Consider the following 18,582-nt stretch of genomic DNA (forward strand, 5'->3'; position numbering starts at 1 on the left):
TTCCCTTCCAATTGGTCGTATCCCCCTTCCCTGAGGTGCGTGGGGGGCCCTAGGGACCATCTTAATCATCAGCTGTTGGTCCTCTTGTTGGACCTTTCTGAAATAAATGTATGTGTTCGAATACCATGTTCCAGGTGTAACTAATACTTGAGGCCTATGCTAGCCCCGCTCTCACAGTATACCACTAGCTATCTATGTTCTAATCTGATGTCATAGTTCAGCACCTAGGATAATATAGTTGAATGTTATAATCTTGTGCAAGTTTCTCACTGTTCTAATAACCTCTTTGAGTATAAGTGGTCAGGGTTGGGCCTCACTGTAGTCTCACGATTCAGCATTGGATTACTCTATAGGGCTAACCATGTCGCACTCCTCCAGAAAAAACTCCAAGACCCCGGTGGCCTTGAAAACGACTGTTCTAGATCATTTCTCCCAGTCACGCAAGGTATCTAATCCAGAGAGGAAGGATGTCAGCGATCCTGAGTCGCAGGATGAGAGTTCACAGTCGAGTTCCCAGTCTGCTGCTCACCTTAAAGGGACACTGTACCCAAATTTTTTCTTTTGTGATTCAGATAGAGCATGCAATTTTAAGCAATTTTCTAATTTACTTCTATTATCAATTTTTCTTCGTTCTCTTGATATCTTTATTTGAAAAAGAAGTCATCTAAGCTGAGGAGCCAGCAAATTTGTGGTTCAGAACCATGGACAGCAATTGTTTATTGGTGCTGCCCAATCAGCAAGGACAACCCAGGTTGTTCACCAAAAATGGTCCGGCATCTAAACTTAAATTCTTGATTTTCAAATAAACATACCAAGAGAATGAAGAAAATTTGATAATAGGAGTACATTAGGAAGTTGCTTCAAATTGCATGCTCTATCTGAATCACAAAAGAAAAAATTTGGGTACAGTGTCCCTTTAATCACTACATTACTGAAAGCACTCTACAAAAGCTGCTCGCAGCCCAGACCAAATCTATTACGGCTGAGATCCAGAGAAGTTCAGCTGAACTTAAGAAAGATATAAACGAAATTGGAGATAGAGTGGATTCCCTTGAGAGGCAACAGAATGATCTGGCTACAGACCACTCGAACCTGCTGTCTTATGCTGAAAGCCTAGCAAAACAAATTTCCCAGCTCGAGCTAAAGCTAGCTGATATGGAAGATAGAGCCAGGAGGAGCAATGTCCGAATCAGAGGCATTCCAGAGACGGTCACCACGGGCGATCTACAGGATTTATTCACAGCTTTATTGGGCCCCCTGGAGGGTAACAAGCATGCCATGGAAAGAGCCCACAGGGCCCTCAGACCTAGATCAGTGTCATCCGACAAATCAAGAGATGTGGTGGTATGTTTTAATCACTTTACCTTTAAAGACCGTTTAATGCAAGCGGCCTACAGTAAACCCACCCTTCCTGACACCTTCAAAGATATACAACTCCTGCCGGACCTTTCCTCTCACACTCTACAGCAACGGAAGCTTTACGCCCCAATTACTACCCAACTGAGGAAGGCTGGTGTCAAGTACAGGTGGGGATTCCCCACTAAACTTATCGTGACAAGGGACAACCAGACTCACATAGTGTCCTCCCCCTCCATGGGGGGTACTCTCCTGGCCAACTGGGGTCTTCAAGCTGCTCCGGTAAATCAAGAAGAAGCCCGCTCCAGACTGCGGGTTTTGGCCCCTGAGTGGACTCTTAAGGAACAAAGACCGAAGCGCCCAAAACCTAACCCCCCTGACCACATCCAGAGGCCTCAAGCCTCTCCTACCTGAAGTCACCTCACTACATCCAGTTATTAGTGTCATGTTAACTTGTCATGTTAAAATGTTGTTAGCTTGCCTGTCTGATGTTTTGTCAATGTTTTTGCATCTAGTCTTAGTTAGAGTTTGAACATTCTTTAGTTTATTATTCTACATAATTTCTTATAGAGAGCGGGGCTGCCCACACTAGCCTCATTTCTTTTCAGGTTGTGTTAGCTCCCCCCCCAATTCTTGGTGCCCATTTTAGGGCCCCACATAGGTGGACTATTTCCACTTGTTTCCCTCTTTTTCCCTTCCCTACCCCTCTAACCAGTTCTTGTTTCCCTCCCCTGCTTCTCCCCTCGTAAAAGGGCGTTGAATGGCCCCCCTCAGGTTCCTGACTCACAATGTGAGAGGCTTGAATACTGTGGGAAAGAGATGCCTTCTATCCCGTTCCCTACGTCACCATAGGGCGGATGTGGCTTTTCTTCAAGAGATGCACCTCCTGGCCGATTCCACCCCCCCCTACACATGGCTAGGGACTTCCCGGTTTTCGAGGCGGCTTCCTTTACTAAAAAAGCCAGAGGAGTAGCCATTCTAGTACACAAGAGGGTGGCATATGAGCCCATTCTTGTGCTCAGAGGCCCTCAGGCCAGATACCTTATCCTTGTATGCATGTTAGACCATGTCACAAACACCCTGGTTTCAATCTACCTCCCAAACTCACTTCAACCTAGGTACCTACGGAAAATCCTCCTACAAGTAGATAAGGTTACACAGGGCAAGGTAATTCTTGCAGGCAACTTTAATATGGTGTGGGATGGGAAGCTAGATAGGAAATCGAGCCTGCTCAAAAAAGTCCCTACTAGTCACAACCCAACTAGCCGCAGATTTAGAGAACTCATGTCCCAGTTTAATTATTTTGATATCTGGAGGTCCCTACACCCTTCAGATAAGGACTTCACCCACTTTTCCCACCCACACTCCACGTTTTCCAGATTGGACTACTTTTTTTGCCACCCTACAGACCTTGATCTGGTTCGCCCCACGAGCATCTATACCTGCCCATGGTCGGACCATGACTTTGTCATCCTAGATATAGATTCAAGTCACACCACTAAGCCTAGAGCCCCATGGAGGCTACCGCACCATCTCCTTTCGGATATCCCTTTCAGGGAGGAGATCAGGAAGGAGATCTGTTTTACCCTCCATATAAATGATAACCCAGACATTAGTGACAACATACTTTGGGGAGTGTTTAAGGCCACTGTTCGAGGCCTCTTTATCCGAAAGCAGGCCCACCTTAAAAAACAAGCAGGCCTTTCCCTATCCCAGGCCCATTGTAGGTTATGGGCTCTCGAAACCCAACGGCGGGCCCTAGACTCCGTGGCACACGAATCGGAGATTAAAGATATTAGGCGTCATATTTGCCAGCTGGAATTCTATAAGACTCAATCTAACCTCCTTAGACTGAAACAACTCATGTATTCCAAAGGTAACAAAGCGGATTCTTTGCTAACAAAATTAGGCAACGCACAGGCGCTTCCCGTATTCACGAGATTAAACACGGTGCAGAATCTTTTAGACTCCCCTCCTTGATTGGTCAACAGTTTCATAAGTTCTATTCTGAACTTTATAACATTAGAGACGAGATGGCACTTAGACAGGCCCCTTCGGAAACTATAGGCCCCTTTCTACAATCCCTGAAACTCCCTACCCTTGAAAATCCTCGCAAATCGGTTAGCAAAACTCCTTCCAACTCTTATCAATCCCGATCAAGTCGGTTTTATCCCCGGGACAGAGGGTCCGGATAACACCAGGAGGCTTCTCAACATTCTCCTTGAGGCCAGGAGGCTTAATAAGCCACTCGCAGTGCTTTCTTTGGACGCCGAGAAAGCTTTCGACCGCGTCCGTTGGGAGTACCTGTGGGGTGTCCTAGAGAGCTTCCAATTCCTGTCGCAATTAATACAGGTGGTGAAGGCTCTATATTCCTCTCCCGTAGCCTCAGTTAGAGGGTTGGGGTTCGACTCTACCCCTTTTTCTATCACTAATGGCACCCGACAAGGTTGCCCTCTTTCCCCAATCCTATTTGCACTGGCCATGGAACCCTTGGCCGCAGCTATCAGAGCAGATAGGGAGATATCGGGAATCACCCTTCATGGTACGGTTCATAAGGTGGCCTTGTTTGCCGACGACACCACTTTGTTTTTCTCCAGGCCCTTGAGAGAGATCCCAAGGCTCCTGTCCCTCCTTGAGACGTTTAGCACCTTGTCGTATTACAAGCTAAACCACTCTAAATCAGAATTATTTACATTCGGGTTCCCCGAGGAAGTCTCTAAAAGTCTCTGTGAAAAACACGAATTTATTCCTAATAATAAGTACATCTCCCACCTTGGTGTTAAACTATCCAACTCACTCCCCCAAATGATTGACGATAACTTTTTTTTTTTTCAATTTCATTTTTATTGGAGTTAATACATTAAATAATACATAAGCAGGCAAGGCAACAGAAAAAGAAGAAATAAAAATAAAAAGGATGAGCGAAAACTATAAATCATGAACATGACAATAACATTCTTGATATAATCATTCCTATCTGTTACATCATGAACAATTAACTTAATGTAACACTTTATATATATAATATTCATATTGACATGTTGCTTTAATTGTGTTTGCTAATTAATTCAAAAATCATGCAGCAACAAACTTGACACCATAAAGAATTAACTTTATGTACCATGTTATGTAAATAATAACTCATAATGCCGTAATACATTAGTTGTGTTGTTAGCACATATCACTTGTGTGAACCTCCCTCCCATTTCCCTCCCCCCCTCCCTCCATGTGTCCTCCCCCTCCTCTCTCCCTAGCCGGGAGAGAAGGACGAAGAAGGAAGGAGAGAGAGAAAAAAAAAAAGGGGGGGGGGGTGAAAAAGAAAGGGGGAGGGGGAAAAGAAAAAGAGGGGGAGAGAGAGAAAATAACTTAAATCATACATTTAGTCCAAGCCCCTTCAGCTCTGACCCCCATCCCCTACCACAAGTTAAGCAAAACCAATTCTGAGTTCCTGAATGGAAAAATGATCATTTCTATTTCATTAGTTGGATAGCCCTTAATAAAGGCTGACCATTTCAAGAAGAATTTTTTTATGTCTCCTTCATTATCAATATTAGTATCTCTTTGCTCAATCATACATTGTTTCTTCAAACAATTTTTCATCTCAAGGATTGAGGGGGTCCTTGAGTCCTTCCAGTACTTGAGTATCAGATATCTGACAGCTAAAATTGTGAGAATTGTGAGAATTATTAATTTTTCCTGAGGTTGTTGCCGTACTTCCAATTGGACACAAAAAATAATCTGTGTCAAAGTAAGTACCAGAGGAGCAGCCACCAAATTTTTGTTAAGCCAGAATTCGACTTTATGCCAAAATTGGCGTATCTTTGGACAATTCCATAGCATATGGACCAGATCTGCTGCAACGAAGGAGCATTTTGGGCAAGCCCCGAATTCTGAATTATGTATTTTATAGCCTAAGGCTGGGGTAAAGTATGTTCTGTGTAAGATTTTAAGGTGTGCTTCCCTCCATGTGGCAGATAGAGTAGCCCGAGTAACTCGGTCTATTGACCTCTGTACACTATTTGATTCTACCGATTCAGAGGGAATTAACCTAGACCATGTCGTTGCTAAATGTGCCAATAAGGAGATTCCTTTATTGGCGTTTAGAAGTGTATAGCAGGGAGTGATCGACATGCGTCCTACCCTTATCAAAGTCAACCAATTCTCCAGTTTTCCCATAATGTCTAAGTTGCAAATATGCAAAGAATTCTTTATGTGATAAGTTAAATTCATTTTTCAGTTGTTCAAATGTTTTTATAACATTTGAGTCATTTTCAAAAATTTGCCTAACTTTATTCAGTCCTAATTGGGACCATCTATCAAATATGGGTGTTTCAATACCAGGCTGAAATCTTGGGTTTCCTTTTATTGGTAGGTATTGGGACACACTACAATCCAACCTCAAGGTATTCCCTATTTTCCACCAGGCTTTTATCGGGTTCAAAATACTTTTAAGCTTTTTAATTTCGGGGGGTAACAGTTTAGGTGAGCAATGCACCAGACCGGTAAGAAGATATGGGTGACAGATATTTGTTTCTAATGAAATATTTGTAACATAATCTTTGAGAAGAATCCAATCTGTCACTGTTCTTGCTAAAAAAGCCACGTTGTACTGCCTAATGTCTGGCAAAGCTAAACCCCCGTATTCCTTTGCCGAGGTTAGTTTTATTAGAGAGATTCTTGCCTTTTTCCCCTGCCAGAGGTATTTCCTAACTGCACTGTTAAGCAGCCTAATGTCTTTCCCGTATAATATTAATGGAGTGTTTTGTAATATGTACAAAAGTTTCGGGAGAAGAATCATTTTGTATAGGGCTATTCTTCCAGATAATGAGATAGGTAAGCTTTGCCAAGATTTTAACCTTAAACAGATCATTGTTAATATGGGTGTTATATTGGCTTTATACAGCTCAGTGTAATTTACTGGTATGATAATACCCAAATATTTAAAAGACCCAGAAACCTCTTTAAATGGGCTATCTTTAATTGAATCCTTATTTTTATTTAACCAGAATAATTCCGATTTGGAGGTGTTAACCATATACCCTGAGAAGGAGCCAAATTGTTGAATAATACTAAGCAATTTGGGTATATTCGACTTTGTATTTGAGATATAAAGAAGGACGTCATCCGCGTACAGCGCGGCCTTCATTGTATGTTCACCCAAATGAATGCCCTCAATACTCTGTCGGATCTTTATAGCGAGTGATTCTATTGCAATGTCAAAGAGAAGGGGAGACAGGGGACAGCCCTGCCGTGTTCCCCTTTTAATAGCAATATTCGAGGATAATAAATTATTAACTATCAGTCTAGTGGATGGACATGTATACAAGTTATGTATAAAGTTAACAAATTTATCCCTAAATCCAAATTTGGCTAATGAGGTAAACAGGTGGCTAAAATAGACAGAGTCGAATGCCTTAGCCGCGTCAATAGCGACTATTGCGAGATCCTTATTGCCCTCTTCCCCTCTCTCTCTGGTTTGGAAGAATTCTGTTACCAGAAGAACCTCCCTAATTTTGGAGGCTGAGTTACGGCCATGAATAAACCCTGCTTGATCCTTATGAATGATGTGTAAAAGACTACCTTGAAGCCTGCGTGCCAGAATTGAGGCAAGGAACTTATAGTCCGCGTTCAAGAGGGCTATCGGTCGATAGGATTCCTTTTGACTAGGATCCTTGCCATCCTTTGCAAGCAGAGTTGTAAAAGAAGCTGAAAAATCAGCTGGTATAGTATTGCCCTCAGTAAAAAAATCATTAAATGTTTTACATAAATGTGGAGCTATATCTGAAGTCAAAATCTTATATACCTCATTGGGAAGACCATCTGGGCCTGCTGCTTTGTTCACTGGTGATTCAAAAATTATTTTGCTAACCTCTTCAATAGAGATTGGGCTATTAAGAATAGAGTTCATTTCTGCTGTAATTAGAGGACAATTTACCTGATCCCAGAATTGATCAGACTGAGTTTTATCTGCAGTTTTTGCAGAGTACTGGTCTCTATAATATTCTGTAAAAGCCTCTAAGATGTCCTCTGTGTTTACCAATAAGTTCCCTTGATGAAGAATTTTTTCAATCATAGGAGGCTTATTATCGCCTTTGGCTAGCTTAGCTAATAATTTGCCTGATTTGTTGCCAAACCGGTAGAGCTTGGCTTGAAACCTCAGTTCTTTCTGTGTTTCCACTAATAATGCCATAGCATCTCTTTCGCTCTTGGCTTTTATATATTTAGCCCAGTTAAAAGGTGTATTTTGCAGCAGGTAGCGGTTATACGCATTAGTCACCGAACTTGTGATCTCTTTCTCTCTTTTTTTCAATTTTTTAGATATCATTGCGGCATAAGCCGTTATTTCGCCTCTGAGGACTGCTTTAGCAGCTCCCCAGAATATTTCCGGGCGATCGGAAAATTCGGAGTTAAAATGAAGGTATTCCTTGAATTTCTTGATCAAATGGTTCTTAAATTTGGAATCATTCATCAGATAATAAGGGAATATAAATCTTGTAGAGGAGTTTATAGACCGATTTAGCTGGATTTCTAAAAAAATAGGAGAGTGATCTGATAAAGTTACATGAGTTATACCTGCAGTGGTATTCAATGTACATAATCTATCATCAATTAGAAACATATCTATTCGGGATAGAGTTTTGTGAGCCTTAGAAAGGCAGGTGTATTCTCTGACATCCGGATTTTGAATCCTCCAGATGTCTTTAATAGCTAAATTCTGGGTTAAAGTTTTGAATATTTTTGCTTCAAGATTATCTCTTTTTTGTTTTGTTTGTTTGTTAATCTGCCGAAGCCTGTCTAGGGGAGATTGCGGCGCCATATTGAAATCGCCACCCAATACTACATAACCTTCTGAGTAAGTTAATATTTTAGATTGCAGCGTGTCCCAAAACCTATAATCCAGGGTGTTAGGTGCATATATATTACAGAGAGTGAGCAATTGATCTTTAATTTTTATTTTCATCATCACAAACCTCCCCTCAGGGTCCCTTTCAGAGTGGATTAACTCATATTTTAATCTTTTTCCAATCAAAATGGCTACCCCTCTTTTTCTTCCAAAGCTGGGAGAAGCAACAACCTCTTTAACCCAGGAGCCTTCCATTTTTTTAATTTCATCCATGTCTAGATGTGTTTCTTGATCTGCTTGCATTTTTCTCAAATGGGAAACAATTGCTTTCCTTCTAATGGGGGTCGAAATACCACCAATGTTCCATGATATAAGTTTAAATCTATCTAGTCTTTTAACCATCTGCAAATATAGATAGGGCAAATGTGGCAGAAGACAGGAATGGGGGCGAGAGGAGGAGGGGAACAACAAAAAAAAAAAAAAAAGGGGAGGGAGGGGGGGGGGGAAGGGGAGAAGGAGAGATCCCCCCCACCTCCTCCCCGATTGACGATAACTTTAAACCACTCTTGGCCGAACTTCGGTCCCTGAACTCAAGGTGGAACTTTAAATGCGTCTCCTGGTTAGGCCGCATTGCGGCCTTAAAAATGAGTTATCTCCCTAAGCTGACATATGCTTTGCATTGTCTGCCAATTAGGGTGCCCAGAACTCTCCTCATTCAGTTCCAGAGCGCTTGCACTAAGTACATATGGCAAGGTAAACCTCCTAGGGTTGCTCATAATATCTTACATTACCCTAGAATGCATGGGGGGTGGCTTCCCCCTCTATCTTCAGGTATGCGGATGCGGCCATGCTCACGCATATCTCCCAATGGGGAGTTAAAGCCTCTGATAGTAAGTGGAGGACGATCGAACAAGCCTCCCTACCGCATAATTTAATTTTGAGGGACCTAATCTGGGCACCACCTCACTGTAGAAGAAACTTAGAGGTTGCTAATCCGTTAATTCGGGAATGCCTGACTGCCTGGGACCGCCTGCGACACAACCCTAAGGTGGCTCCCTACCCGTCCCCAATTTCCTCTGTTGCTGGCCTCTTGTCAGGCCAACCAGACTCACACCCGACCTCCTGGTCTAGGCTGGGTGTAACGAGAGTGGCAGATCTTTGGTCTACATCATCTCAGGCAACTTATGTTCCTTATAGTCAGCTTGATGTCTCCCCATCTACCCCATCGTATATGAAATTTAAATACACGAGGGTTATTAGCCTTCTGTCGAAATGGGGTTTTAAACCCTCCTCGCCCCGACAACTTACCATATGGGAAACCAGGTCGCAGCATGGGCTGTGGCTAGGTAAGCCTTTATCCCTACACTACACCCTCATGGAAGGCGCAACACCAGCTGATAAAGCCCCACACATTCAAAAATGGGAGCGGAGGTTAGATTTTATAGCACCTCTCACAGAGTTGCAACGCACTCTCTTATTAACAAAAAAAAAACCTCCACTGCATCACCATTTTCAAAACCTATATAAAGGTACTCACGCATTGGTACTACGTCCCAGCTCGTCTTGCAGAAATTTTTCCTAAGGCCTCCCCAATCTGCTGGAGAGACTGCCTGCATACTGGTGACATGATCCACATCTGGTGGAGCTGTCCTAAGCTCAAGCCCATCTGGAACAAATGTTTCTCAACACTAACTAGTTTAGGTATCAACCTCCCTAGAACTCCCGAGACGGCCCTATTTCACCTAGGCACATGTAAATTACCCAAACATTATGGCTCCTTAAGTATTTATCTGCTCTCGGCGGTTAAACTTAACATAGAGAGATCCTGGAAAAGATCTCTCCCCCCAGCCTGGTCGGATATTGTAATAACTATGGCTTATATATACTCCATGGAGAAAAACATATATTATACCTCTGGTAGATCTGATTTTTTTAACTAGTCTGGTCTGAATGGAAGAGTAGGTTTTACACACTCTGGTTTCCTAGCTTCGATACTTAGGCTAAAACGTTCCTTGACATATTAATAGAGCTCCTTGCCCCACCCTCGCTATACCTGATTTGACTCCCCTTATGAGGTCCCCCCTAAAGATTCCCCAGCCTCCCAACCCCCCTCGCCTCTTCCCCAGTATTGCCTTATTTCTTAATGAGATAATGGTATCTTTCCTATATAAGTTTTAACGTCAAGATTATATTGGCTGCTTTCTTCATTTCAGTGTATTTGAATTCGATGTACGAGTTGCTCGTACAGTGGTTGTATTTTTTTTGTATTTTTTTCCCCCTAAAATTAGGGACAAAAATGAGCAATATTGCTCAACATCTGAAAAAATGACACAGTATGATCTGTATTTTTCTTTATTTTCATGTATGACAATTGCACAATTGTAATGTATATTTCCTCAATAAAAATACTACTTAATTAATAGTTTAATATAGTATAATTTAAATCTAAAGGTAAGTTTAAATTTATTATAAGATAGGGATGAGTTAATATTTAATGTAAAGTTAGCGGGTTATTAGGTTTAGGGGTTAATAGGTTTAGTAAGTGCTAGTGATGTAGGAGGCCAGGGGTTTAGGAGTTAATAACTTTATTTAGTTGCAGCGGGATAGGGGTTAATAACTTTATATAGGTGGCGGCGGTGTTGGAAGCGGCAGATTAGGGGTTAATAACATAATGTAGGTGGCGGCGGTGTCGGAAGCGGCAGATTAGGGGTTAATAACATAATGTAGGTGGCGGCGGTGCCGGGGCAGCAGATTAGGGGTTAAAAACATAATGTAGGTGGCAGCTGTATCGGGGCGGCAGAATAGGGGTTAATAAGTATAATTTAGGTGTCAGCAGTGTCGGAGCGGTAGATTAGGGGTTAATATGTATAATGTAGGTGGAGGCGGTGGCGGCTCGGCAGATTAGGGTTAATAAGTATAATGTAGGTGGCGGCAGTGTAGGGGGCGGCAGATTAGGGTTGTTTAGACTTGGGGGTTATGTTAGGGTGTTAGGTGTAAACATAACTTTTATTCTCCCTTAGGAATCAATGGGATATCGGGCAGCAGCGAACATGAGCTTTCGCTGCTTTCAGACTCTCATTGATTCCTATGGCATCCGCCGCCTCCAGGGGGGCGGATTGAAAACCAGGTACGCTGGGCCGGAATAGTGGCGAGCGTATCTGCTAGTTATTTGTTAACTAGCAAAAGTAGTCAGATAGTGCCGAATTTGCATTCGGAACATCTGTAGTGATGTAACCATCGATCTGTGTCGGACTGAGACCGGCGGATTGTATGTTACGTCACAGATTTCTACTTTTGCCGGTCTGTAGCCTTTGATAAATAAGGCGAATCAAGCTTTCCACAATTACGCTGCGGAATTCCAGCGTATTTGAGGTTGACGGCTTGATAAATAGGGGCCTTAGAGTTTAGTGAAAGCAAAAGAAACAGGCAGTTAGTTTGGCCCATGTTCAGTAGAGAACATAATGCAACACAAATTACCAACATGACAGTTCCCCTCATCTTCTTGAGGGCAGTGGCTGCACTAAGAATTTCTAACTGCTCATTTTGCAAGAAAACAAGTAAGTTGTTTGCTGATTTTTACACAATCTGTTTCTTTTTATGTTAACTTTGATTTAGCATAAGTGCTTCCACTCTAATTAAAGTAGTTTGTTTTTCCATGAGAAAGGATTAGTGATAAAGGTATAAATCCCCAAATCCAGAATTCCAAAATCCACAGTTATTCCAAAATTCAGACTTTTTCATTAACATATTCTTAAAAATAAAATAAAAGTTTACTATTTTTCTCCTCTAGTAATCCCAATTTTCTCTGCCTGTTTATTTATTTTTAGTGTTCTAAAATGCAAATGCTAGTGTATATTTATTTAAAGAAACAACTATTACCTTTCTGAAAAGTGCTGTACTGTATTTCTGAGGGTACTATGTATACAAAAGTATTAAAAATGATATAAAACTACCTTTAGGTTGCATGAATAAGTTGTATTATGACATGCAAATATTGCCTAGATGACATAAGATATTGTTTACACTTAGTCTTATCCCCTTCTCCAAGCAAATATACAAATATTCAGAAACCCAAAGTATTCCAAAATCCAAACCTTTTCTGGTCCTAAGCATTTTGGGTAAAGGTTATTGTTACCTGTGCTTATAATAATAATTACAGCTTTACAGATAGATCTCTGATTGTGCTCTCTGGGTTCAAATGTGCATCTTTTGACATACCAACTCATTTTTTCAGAATTATTTTAATCATAGAGTGTAACAACTTACCAGCAGCAAGATCTTATTGCCATCATAATCTTGAGTTTGCCATCTTGTGTCACTGATTGGCACACAAGGATATGGCAACAACGGAACCAACTGGCCTATAGCATGAACCATGAACTGTAGGGCGCATGCATCTTTAACTTCTGCAGAAATCCCTGGAGGAAGTTGTTTCAAGGATAGCTGGATAGATATATCCTTTGTGGAATACAATACAAAGAAGCAAAATCCAGTTTTCTGGCTAGCTGCTTCCATCTGCAAGATCGTTTCATAAAGGCTCACGGCTTCATCATAATTGTCAAAGCTACAGTACAGGGTAAGTCTCACAATTTCTGTTCCATAATGAACCTGTCTTATTCCCCAAACAGGCATGTGTGTATCTATACTATAAAAATCATCAGGAGCTTGATTAAAGTCACTGATTCTTCTCTGTTTCATTTCTGTGTTGATGTGATTCCAAGGGGATAGCTGGAAATAGTCATAAATACGACTTATCCTTTCCTCCCCCAAGTCTTCATGGAGAAAGAGTGTCACAGAAACTCCTGGAAATTCAAACTTTTTCTTATGACATCCATATGACATAACTGGTACAGTTCGTTCTGAAACCAGAAACAGTAGTACATTGGGACATAGCACATGTAGAAGCTGGTCAACAGCTTGTTGCACTGTCAGCGAGTCGCCTGTACTGGCGAGTAGGTGAACAGTGAGAGGCAACACTATTTGTCTTTTCTCCATTAAAAAGCCTTTGAGGAAAAACAAAACATGCTTTAATATTAGTTATTCTTCATTTGAAAAAAAATAAGACATGCTTTAATATTAGTTATTCTTTATTTTAAATAACTACTTCAATACTTTTTTGCCCCACCTTTGGGCCTGATTACGAGTGGAGTGGTAGTTTGCGCTTGTGTTTGAGAGTTAAAAACCACTAGAAGTAATTTTTTGCGCTCAGAGATTCGCACTCGTACTACAAGATGAAAGTAAGAAGGATGCACTCTAACATTCCCCCATAGACTTCAATGGAGCTGAAAAAGTTGGGAAAAAAACTACCACCCACAAGCCTCGCAAACACAATTACGGTTATTTAAAAGTGCAACATAAGAAGATAATATTGCATATTTAATAATCCAGTGTTCTGCATATAGCAGAATATGTTCTATTTATTCTTAAATAAATATCTAAATTTATATCTGATGGATTTTTGCACAAATATATATTTATTATATTTTTTTTTAGCATTTAAAAATGTGTTGTTTATTTGCAAATTAATGTGCGCCAATACCTTCTGTTTTGTGTAACTATTTGATCACATTGGCAGCACTCCCAAAGATGTGTATATAAACTTTTTGTAAGGTATGCTAAACCAAACTTTGTATTTGTTTTATAAATAAGAGGGAGACTGACTATACATATATATATATACACACACACACATACTTAAATATAAGTATATAGATATATATAGGAACATATATTTAAAAATACATAGAACATATTCCTCCATGTGCAGAACATTTGAATGTGAAACATTTACAGGAAATACACAGTATAGCACATTATTTAATATGAATATATTTTTATTAATATTTTTATTAATATGAATATATTTTTATTAATATTTTTATTAATATGAATATATTTTTAGCTACTTGGCTATATATGTATTTATGACTTTAAATGTGTATATACAGTATCTCACAAAAGTGAGTACACCCCTAACATTTTTGTAAATATTTTATTATATCTTTTCATGTAACAACAAGAAATTACACTTTGCTACAATATAAAATAGTGAGTCTACAGCCTGTATAACAGTGTACATTTGCTGTCCCCTCAAAATAACTCAACACACAGCCCTTATTGTCTAAACTGTTGGCAACAAAAGTGAGTACACCCCTTAGTGGAAATGTCCAAATTGGGCCCAATTAGACATTTTCCCACCCTGGTGTCATGTGACTCGTTAGTGTTACAAGGTCTCAGGTGTGAATGGGGAGCAGGTGTGTTAAATTTGGTGTTTTCGCTCTCACACTCTCTCATACTGGTCACTTGAAGTTCAACATGACACCTCATTCTCTCTGAGTATCTTAAAAAAATAATAGTTGCTCTACATAAAGATGGCCTAGGCTATAAGAAGATTGCTCTGAAACGGAGCTGCAGCACGGTGGGCAAGACCATACAGCTGTTTCACAGGACAGGTTCCACTCAGAACAGGGCTCACCATGGTCGAACAAAGAAGTTGAGTGCACGTGCTCAGTTTCATATCCAGAGGTTGTCTTTGGGAAATAGACATATGAGTGCTGCCAGGATTGCTGCAGAGGTTGAAGGGGTGGGGGTTAACCTTTTTAAAGATCAATGTGCACTTACTGATTTAGTATTGTTAATGGAAGAGAATAGGGGGGAGGATAGCGAACATGAGGCTCCTCTCCTTGATGTAAAAATTAAGAGTAGAATTACTACCCTGTACACACTAGAGGTAAGAACATAGATGTGTTTCAGAGAACTATAGAACAAAAATTTAACCAACCTGATGACAATACTCTGTCACCATTCAAGGGGGCGCTAATATATACAGAATATATATAGTGCTAGATCACTCCTATAATGTCAACAGATTACAAAATACAACAAAAATATAGTGTATATATAGTGTGATAAAATATACAAAATGATATAACTTATCAGTCCATAGGTGAATCAATCTCTGAAAGAATTGTTGTCCATTTGGACTTGCTTCCAATGGTCTAGAACAAAAATTTAAAACCTTAGCTGACAAAGAGGAATCAAACATTAAAACCAACAAATATAGTAAGTTTCAGAATAACTTTAGTGGGAATCACTTTAAAGCCCTTACGTCCTTGAAAGAGAACTCAAATATAGTGATAAAAGCTTCAGACAAAAGTGGCAACATTGTTGTCATGGATAGGTAATACTATATTTTTGAGGCCAAGCGGCAACTTAGGAACGTAGACGTTTATGAGAAGTTGGACACAAATCCAACAGTAAAATTCAGACAAAAACTAGAAAAGATATTACACCTAGGTAAACAAATAGGGTTAATATCAGATTCCAAGATGGAGCAATTTTTGTCTCAGAATCCTAATGTTCCCATTTTTTACTTCCTTCCGAAACTGCATAAGGATGAGACACATCCCCCTGGAAGGCCTATCATCTCAGGGGTGGGTTCCTTATTGGAGCCCACCTCTGAGATGGTTGATGTTTTTTTTGCAACCCCTAGTAGGTGAACTCACAAGTTATTTAAAGGATTCCACACAAGTGTTGCGCACTATGCAGTCCATAAAATGGAAATCCACATATAGATTTGTGACTGTTGATGTGGCCTCATTGTACACCTCTATCCCTCACCATATGAGATTAAAAAAAATTCTATTATACTGAAGATGTTAAACATTTTCTAATACTAATGAATTTTTGTTATCTCATGGGACTGGGATAACAAAGGCTGAGCACAGGGGGTACCCAGATGCTTTGTACTGACAGACCACGGCAGACTAGTAAGAAACTCTGCACCAACCCAAACTTAACCTTCCGTTGTCTCTTTGCTGTGCAGACAATGTTAGTAACAGTTTACTTGACAAACTCAGAAAATAGAAAACATTTGTGTCTGAGAACAATAGGGTCCTCTTACTTATAGTCCCTCATGCTGTATAAGCAGTGCTCCACAGCCTGACAACCAGACACCTCTCTGCAGCCAGACTAACTAAATATGAAATTTCCTTGCTGGTACCATCCAGCATTGTCATTCTCAGGTACAATGTTTTAAATCCAGCTACCCTTTTGCCACTTCATGATGAAAATTGGGAACAGCACTCAGGACACGACTGTGAGCAGGAAATAGAGTTATACTTTGTTCCTCCCAGTCCTATCCTGGATGACCCCATCCTATATGCTGAAATGACTCTCTATGTAGATGGGTCTAGACTGCAGAGACCAGAGGGTCTTTGCCATAGCGGATGACACCTCCATTCTGTACTCTGAGCCCCTTGATCCTGGCATACATTCAGCACAAAGCGCTGAGTTGCTTGCCCTGACCAAGGCATGTGAATTGGTAGAAAGGAAACTGTAAACATATATACAGACTCCCATTATGCTTATGGAATCCTTCATGATTTTGGCTTCCTGTGGGCACATAGAGGTTTCCTGATCTCTAGTGGAAAAATTTTAAAACATGCAGACCTCATACAGGATTTGCTACAAAAGGTGAAGCTATCCAGAGCTGTAGCTGTTATGAAATGACAGGCACATCAGCGAGCAATAGATCTTATTACTATGGATAATAATAGGGTAGATGAAGCAGCCAAGAAGGCAGCTCTCATGATACTCCAACAGTCCTCTGAAACTGTGGAGAATTTGACAATGGATGGTTTAAAAACCCTCCAAAACCAAACAGGTTCTCAGAGCAAGTGGTGGAAAAATGCTGGTTGCAAATTGGAAAATGAGATTTGGAAACATGGGCATGGTAGATTATGTGCACCTCCAGTGCTATGTCCCATTTTAGCCAGTCTATCTCATCTTCCTTCCCATGTTTCCAAAGGGGGAATGATTGCTAGTGTTAATAAATTTTGTTTTGCACCAGGTGTCTCACAATTTGCAACTGAATGGTGCAAGAAATGCATGATATGTGCTAAATACAATCCAGGTAAATTAACAAAGGTTGAGATGAAACACCTTGTAAAGCCTGACTACCTATTCTAAAGACTGCAAATAGACTACATTCAGCTGCCCAAATGTGGTGTGTATGAGTATGTTTTGGTGTGTGTAGACATGTTTTCCTCTTGGGTAGAGGCCTGGCCAGTTGCCAAGGCAACGGCAGGTGTAACAGCCAAAAAACTGATAACTGAAATCTTGTGCAGATATGGTCTACCTGAAACAGTAGAATCTGATCGAGGGACTCATTTTACTGGGCAAGTGTTTGCGGAAATGATAAAAGGGTTGCAGCCCTCTTTGCAGTAAGACACACCCAAAAATTTTGTTTGGTAGACCACCACTAACAGGCCTTTTTTACCACAAGAATTACATGGGCAGTATGCTTCTCTAACTGATTATGTTGTCCAGTTGCATGAGCAACTGACTAATTTGCATAGAAAAGTTTTCTCTTCATTATCAGATCCAGAAGAAATAACTGGAACTCACCACCTGCACCCTGGATGGAGACTGGGTGGTGATAAGAAGATACGTGAGGAGATACCTAGAGCACTGATTTGACGGCCCATACCAGGTGTTACTGACCACACCCACCTCAGTCAAAGTGGAAGGAAAACAAAACTTGATGCACGCCTTCCAGGTCGGTGATAAGAATCTGTGTCAAAAGGGTGAGGGACGAAGAGGGTTAACAAACTACCAAAATGCATACACTGTCCTACTTTTCTCTTTTTCCTTTTCTTTGTGTCTTATACCTCTATGCACCAGTGAAGGGTGACAAAATGACAAATTCCATCTGGCTTTTACACCAACAAACTGCCAAGCAACTGAATGCCACAGACTGCTAGATATACTCTCATGTTCCAGCCAATCATAAAGGAATTTCTTTAATAGGTGTACCAATATCAATGAATGATTTAAATGTGACAGATTACAGCTATGATGTTCAAATATATATAAATCACTCTGTTCATAATGCTGTCTCAGACCAAGGTACATACTTAGAATGTGCTGGTATAATTTCTACACCTACAATGTGTCTAGGGCCAATGTATGTCAATCACATAGCCAACATAAAGGGTTGCAGTCAGTTTGCCTAAGGTATACGTGGGGGAAACAGATTGTAGAAATGCTACCTTAACATTTAACATGGCACCTAACAAAGCGCCATGTGATACAGTAAATGCTGATTGTAACAGTGTATGTTTTTGTTCAACGTTAAAAGCTTTGTGTGCCCCCAGGTATGCCTGTCCTGAGCAGACAAACAATGATGACTGGAGCTGTCAAACTCAGTTATATCACAATATGGTATGGTTTTAACTATGGCTGGGAAAACATGGTTAGATGATTCCAAGGGTCTTGAAACAAGGACTCTATTATATTTGTGGCAATAACGACTACTCATGGCGTCCCATGGGAGCATGGGGTAATTGTACCATAGGAAGAGTTGTACCAGCCATTAGATC

The 18,582-nt window shown here is 40.6% G+C and overlaps 1 protein-coding gene across 1 annotated transcript in view; it reads right to left on the reverse strand.

Annotated features, from left to right (window-relative positions):
• The window catches only part of FAM124B (family with sequence similarity 124 member B), a 106,912-nt gene that overhangs the window by 19,711 nt on the left and 68,619 nt on the right, over positions 1-18,582 (reverse strand). The window contains exon 2 of the mRNA XM_053709972.1: positions 12,467-13,203. Coding sequence (XP_053565947.1) covers positions 12,467-13,195 — 729 coding nt within the window. The 5' untranslated portion in view covers positions 13,196-13,203. The remainder of the gene's footprint in view (positions 1-12,466; positions 13,204-18,582) is intronic.

Source organism: Bombina bombina, chromosome 4 (genome assembly GCF_027579735.1).
Source record: "Bombina bombina isolate aBomBom1 chromosome 4, aBomBom1.pri, whole genome shotgun sequence".
In the NCBI taxonomy this organism is placed as follows: domain Eukaryota; kingdom Metazoa; phylum Chordata; class Amphibia; order Anura; family Bombinatoridae; genus Bombina; species Bombina bombina.